The sequence below is a fragment of the Teleopsis dalmanni genome, chromosome 1 (assembly GCF_002237135.1).
Source record: "Teleopsis dalmanni isolate 2A chromosome 1, ASM223713v2, whole genome shotgun sequence".
Classification (NCBI taxonomy): Eukaryota; Metazoa; Arthropoda; class Insecta; order Diptera; family Diopsidae; genus Teleopsis; species Teleopsis dalmanni.
Genome location: NC_051846.1, coordinates 71,050,885 through 71,057,435, shown reverse-complemented (window position 1 = coordinate 71,057,435; position 6,551 = coordinate 71,050,885). Strand labels below are relative to the sequence as shown.

The 6,551-nt window shown below is 29.5% G+C and overlaps 1 protein-coding gene across 1 annotated transcript; it reads left to right on the top strand.

Moving 5' to 3' along the window:
* The first annotated feature begins 2,409 nt into the window (after positions 1-2,409).
* Positions 2,410-3,430, top strand: LOC119670395. Its single transcript, XM_038080641.1, has 2 exons — positions 2,410-2,896; positions 2,957-3,430. The coding sequence occupies exons 1-2, from the start codon at positions 2,479-2,481 to the stop codon at positions 3,067-3,069; spliced, it is 531 nt and encodes a 176-aa protein (XP_037936569.1). The 5' UTR covers positions 2,410-2,478; the 3' UTR covers positions 3,070-3,430.
* The last annotated feature ends 3,121 nt before the right edge of the window (positions 3,431-6,551 follow it).

Genomic DNA, 6,551 nt, shown 5'->3' with positions numbered 1-6,551 from the left:
TTTGTTGGGATGGTAACGTAGGGACTCGTGGTGACCCATTAGATATCGCACCAGCAACCTCAACTCTGTTCTGCTGAAGAAGGATATCTTATTGTAACTATAGGCACGGTTGCCACTTATGGTACTTTAGTACCAAAATTGGTACTTTTTTTCCCGTTTGGTACTCTGGTACTCATGTTCAAAAAATGGTACATTTTCGGCGACCCAACTTTATTGTGGATATTGTATTGTTTTATACTTTTTGTACATTTTATATAAATTGTATTTTCTTATAAAAAGACAATAGAAAAATTTTGGACCTCTTTTTACAGAAATGGTACCTTTTTAAACCAATTTTGGCACAGAAAAAAATTTTCAAGTGGCAACCCTGACTATAGGGGTGAACCAATCTTTTCAATACAATAGTACATTATCAAAGTAATGCAATATGTAGTTATACCAAAAGTGTATTTTTCTGCTGTTATTTTATTAAACAACTTATAAAATCAGAATAGCATTTTACAAATATTTAATCTATAAATATATAATAAGTGATGCATCCAAAAACTGTGGAAAACCGGGATGTTAAGTACTTTTTTCATAGTTGTCACTATTACATAAATGTTACCAGGTTATCAATATTTCTTGGTATATCTTTACATATATAGGTAATATATAGGTTTATATTTAGGTACACGTAAATTATTAATAAAAAAAGAACCATAGTTGATGGCAGTTTATTTGAAGGGATCTCTTGACCTGCACTAGGTGGAAGGGATTGAGAATTAAAGAAACAATCTATTTGACTGTGTGGATTACAATTAGAAGAAATGTATTAAGTCGTCTCATATTCTGTTCCCTTATTGTCATATTCTGTTAGGAGCTCCAAATAGGAGGACAATCTAGCCTTTATTAAAATAGTAAGTTTAAATGGCATCTATTCGTTTGTTAATATCAATAGTAACAAAAGAAGAAAACTAAGGTCGTGGTGTTCTGTTACACCGGGAGACTATTTCTCCATTATATTCTGATTTAAAATAAGTAATACATAATTTTTATAAAAAATAGTTAAGTAAATATTTTAACTTTTCCTTGTGGATATGAATAATAATAAATATATATATATGTGGTTAATCCAAAAACCTACGCAATATTTCTTAATGGTTTGTATCATTTATTCAAGTTTATATTTAATTTTTAACTTATTGGAGCTTTATTTTATAAATATTTTTATTATATACAATTAAACTCTTTATTGTCTTCCCACAAAAAAAAAAACTCTTAGCTCAACTTAGCTTAGCTTATTCTTCTCTTACCTTTTCCTTCTCTAATCTTTGCTTTCTTTTCATTGCCTTATCTACCCTATTAAGCTACTTTATCTACACTAGTTCATCCGACTCGTTGTCCGTCGTCTGTCTCAGACGACTCAGCTCCACTCTCACCGTAATCACTCCAAGCTTTCATTTGCTCAGTGATGGTAGACGTTAGTTTTGGTCCTTCGTGTGAATCTACCTTTTTCATTCATAATAATCGTTTTTATTTTCTTTAGTGACTTTATAAGGGCTCAAGTAAAATAATAAGCTGAGATCCAAACTGCGTTCCAAGTATAGCAAATGAGTCTCAAACGTGATAACGGATAGCTTCCTTACGTTTTTTGTCAAATTGCGTTTTGTTTTCTAGTTAAACCTTTAGAATTTCTTCTTTGGCTTCCTGGCGCATCCAACGTCGGTATTTCTCGAAGTTGTTTAATATTTCTTCTTCGAAGTATTGTCAAATATTGTGACATTCGGTGTTAAACACAGGGAAACACAGGATTTCTGGAAATACTGGAGTTTATCGCCATCTGTATATGGCTAACATAAGTGTACCACCTTAAAGGATTTTCAAGCGACAGTTTGGTTAGCAAATCTATTATTACCTTATTCATAAGCTCTTCTTTTCCGTTTCTTCTAGGGACACCCGTTGTTATCAGGTGGTGCTAAAAGTTCTGCATTATACAATACGTTTTAAAGCTATTTGGAGTGAGGGCAGTGCCCTTATTGGTTATGAACTAGTGAGGGTTTCCGAACATCTCGCTTTGCTGCTGCAGTTTTTTTAAGAACTTCTTCTGCTAAGCTGGTTTTTACGGGATATATGACTAAGTGAAAGCGGCTGTTACCACAAAAAGATATTTGTAAGTTTTTGCAGTTGAAGGCAGTGGTCCTAAATGATCTAGATGAAATGTATACATATAACCAAAATATATTTACAATACTATGTTTATACTTACCGTTATTCTCTTCAGCATATTGTTAAATGAATTTTTCATGAAAAATGGATATTTACCAAGATGCAGTACTTAAATAAAATGATCGATTTACCTTAGATTATGTTTAAATCATCATTTATGTCAAGTAAAAAAATATTATATAAACAATATAAATAGAAAAAGTTGCAAAATTCTTCAAAATTTAAAGGTCTTATTTAAAAAAAATCTAAATTAGTAGTTAAAAAATCAAAATGTCTCACGAATGCGAGACCTGTACACCACAAGATTTTCTTTTGGAAAACTTATCTAAAGGCGATGAAAAGGAATTGTTAGAAATATTGGAGAAATTGGAAACTATAAAGCCAATAGAAACTTTTAAACCAGTGCAACAGCATGAAATAATTATTGTGGAAGATGAACCTAAAATAAACTCTAATCATATTGAATGTCAAGAAATTATTCTTTTAGAAGAAAAATCTGGAGAAAATTTGATCAAGGGTCAGCATTGTGAAACTATTATTATAGAAAGTGAATCAACAGAAAATTCTATTCAGGTTGAAGACAATGACACTATCTTTTCCATAGATGATTCTTTATCACCTGAGAGAGCTAGAGCAAATACTGAAGCTAGAAACTTTAATATATGGCCATTCTTTATCAAATCCAAAGGTTCGAATTTTAAAATTATTATCAAATATTAATATTAATGTATAAGGAAATTATTTTCAGATTGTGTTTGTAATATTTGGCAAAATTATATTGTAAACCCTATTGTGTATATAATATGTGATGATAGTGATGACAGTGATGAGAGCGAAGAAACGGATGATGAACTTTGTTAACATAATATGATTAGAAAAAGCAGTGAGAGAGAGAAATCTATTGCAAGTTAAGTTCTTAGAAATGTTCTTAGAAAGTTCTTAGAATGAAAAAGAGAAGTGAGAGAGAGAAATCTATTGCAAGTCAAGTTCTTAGAAATGAAGTTGTTCTCTTTATTAAAACCCGAAAAAGAAATGCATACAAATACATGAAGTTATAAGAAACTGCCCAGAATTTAATATTATGACTTAGTTGCAATACGCTGGCATATGTTATAGCTACATATAACATTAAACCTAGAGATATTTGGATTTGTGATTGAAAATTGGGAGGAGAGATATTAAAAATAAAACGAAAGTCTGTTGTGAAATATATTTAAAACTACTTTTAATTTTATTATTTCTTTAAAACTAGCAATAATAATATGCAATGAAATGGTTCTATAATACCATTACAATATCTGTAATAATTGTAATTATAATAAACAGTAATGAACCACAGTAAAATTTTATTTAATTAACAGAGATTATTTATGAACATATAGCTATTTCGGGTAATGCCAAAGAATCTTTATATAGGAAGTACATGTTTTGGATTTAGTTTACGCTTAATTATTTTAACATAGCAGTATTCTTGAAGTTCTTTATTTCTTTTATTCGATACACTTCACCAGTATGCATGGCACCACGATTTCTCTAACAATATTGCGCTACAATATTTTTAATGTCTTCTTAACACTATTGGTTACTGTGCAAGTTTCTACATTGTACAGCAGGACAGACATGATAAAGAACTTATAGAATAAAATTTTCGTTTATCGAGAGAGGTCTTTGTTTATCAATTGTCTACATAACTTAAAGTAATAACTATTGGAAAGCATGATTCTTCATGGAATCTCTATGCTGAAGTGAAACAAATCGTTTCACAACTTCGATATAACATATGTCTACTATCACCCAACCAAGTCGCTTAGGACTTTATGTGTTTGTTTACATAAAATTTTGTAAACAACATTTTAGGTTGTGAGGGTCATAAATGTATATAAAGTACTCGCACTGTACGCTATATAAGGTTTAGAGTGAATTCCTAATAGGAACTTGCAGAATGTGGGCCTATCTCTATAATAGACTTATGTACATTTTTTTGCTATGACTACACGTTTTAATGCTTTTTACAATTTTCATCATATAAATGACTACACTCAGAAAAATATGATCTAACCACATACTAGTTAAATTGACCTGATCATTTAGTTAGAAAAATTTCAGCTTATGTAGTATAGAAGATGTGAAAACCAACACGTGATATGGTTCAACTAATATGATGCGTCAAGTAAAAGAATATTTTGACCTGAAATCAACCAAATTATTTTTCAGAGAGTATATAGTTTTTTTTGTTAAATTATTTTTTTATTTTGTAAAATACAGATGGATTTTTAAACTCTCATTTGGAAAAGAAAAACAAAATTTTAAATTATTTTTAGACTGATATCAATTAATACGAGTGGAGCTGGGTTCTCATCACTAATTAAGAACATAATATATTTCCAGGATAATTTGGTATAATTATTGTCCAAATTGATTGTCCCAATGTTGAATTGAGATAATTTGCGATGCGACTTGAAAAGTGCATTACTTTAACTGAGTATAAGTTATAATAATGCCATTATCGGATGTGGTGAAACATATTGGATAAGTTCCATAACAGATCAAATAACGCAAAACGATGGTTAATTGACGTAGGTAAACGAGTTCGATGGTCCAAGTTCCATAACAGATCAAATAACGTAGAACGATGGTGAATTGACTTATGTAGACGATTTCGATCTGAATGTCGTTATCATTCATAAAAATTGGATTGTATGATCACAGATGAAATGTCAAGAAATGTGGTCAGTATTGAAAAGAATAACATATGTTTATTGTTTAAATTGCTTTGAAGGAGTGATTTCTAAGTTTAAGAAATCAAAATATCTTATAGGTATTGACTAGAATATCATATGATTATACGCTCTTATTACATATTTTCTTAAGGATTAGTATATTACTTCACATGTTTCATTTTAAAGTGCTTGAAAATGATGAAAAAAAAATTGTTGTGTGGAGGGTCCATATTCAATACTCACCCAAAACACAGAGTATCAAAAAAGTATTTATAATAAACTATAAATATTTTAAAGAGGTTTCGAAAATTAGTGAACTACATTCACTACATTGTTTCAAATAAAGTCAGTCATATCAAAATACTCACTCGGTGCACTTTAAAAATTTAATAGCACAACCTTAGTTACTTGGAAAAAACACGATTAGTCAGCACTTCTAATTTGATAGGCACGAGTTTAAAGCTGAGCACTTGCAGCCCAAACATTAATCCATATATAATTATATACGGACTATAAACTAATTAAAAATTTTGAATATTTCCTAAGACCACTGATGATAAGCATTACATGGTCACCTAAATTTCAATAAATCAATTACCATTTTTGTTGTTGTCTTTTCTTTGCTATTCGAACCCTTCTAATTCTTAATAAATATTTATGTTAAATCATTTTTAAGACCTTTGAAGATATGATTTTGAAAACTTGAAATGCTGCATTGCATAAATTTAAACTTGAGCTTTCTTTCTTATCAAACCCATTCAAAACTATTTAAAAATTCATGACCGTAAGTTTTTCCTATTTTTCAATTAAATTTTACCTTGACGTGGTGGTACAGTTTTTTCTTGGAATTTACAAATTTTACTGTAAAACTTGCAGAAAAAAATTAGAACTATAAGAAATTTTTGCATGCATCCGCTTGTGAAATTTTTATTATATTTCTCGGATCCTTTGAAATGCTCACAAAAAGTGTTGACATGAGCAAAAAACATCGACCAAAATACGTTTTTGCGCTAAACTAAGTAAACACAGTTTAAAGAAATTTTAAAAACTCAAACAAACGTATGAATCCATACGTTCATATAGCACATATATACATATAGCATATATATAGCCATATAGCCATATATGTTATATAGTTAAAAACATGTGCTGGATTCTGTTGAAAAGTGGATAAAAACAAACGTGCCTTGAAATTTTAAGCTTCAATTTCACACGTGGATAATTTTTTAGTGCTTGCATTTTCACACCGCAAACGCGTGGGAATTCTGCTTTGGTTTCTCGTTTTGAGTGATGCTTTAAAGATTGAATTGTAGTTTTTAAAATAAGTGGAAAAAATTATAAAATATTTTTGCACCGCGAAAATTTAAATGCGGTTAAATTTCGCATGAAAAGCATTTTTATTGACACATATGGCAGCCACAATTTTTAATTTTTTAATTCACATTTTCTGCTTCATTGTTTTTAAAACTCAAAAAAAAAAACATTTTCTACAGAATGTTTTAAAATGTATTTCATTTATTTATAAACCATAACCATAAAGGCATTTTTAAGATACATTAACATAAATTATGGTATTTTCCTTTGCTGTTCATAGCACTTTTTATGCAATTAACATTGAAATTT

Bases quoted from the DNA above. Each gene is read 5' to 3' on its own strand.
- LOC119670395 (XM_038080641.1), top strand. From the start codon at position 2,479: ATGTCTCACGAATGCGAGACCTGTACACCACAAGATTTTCTTTTGGAA. The intron at 2,897-2,956 runs GTTCGAATTTTA...AATTATTTTCAG, and splicing joins ATTCTTTATCAAATCCAAAG to ATTGTGTTTGTAATATTTGG.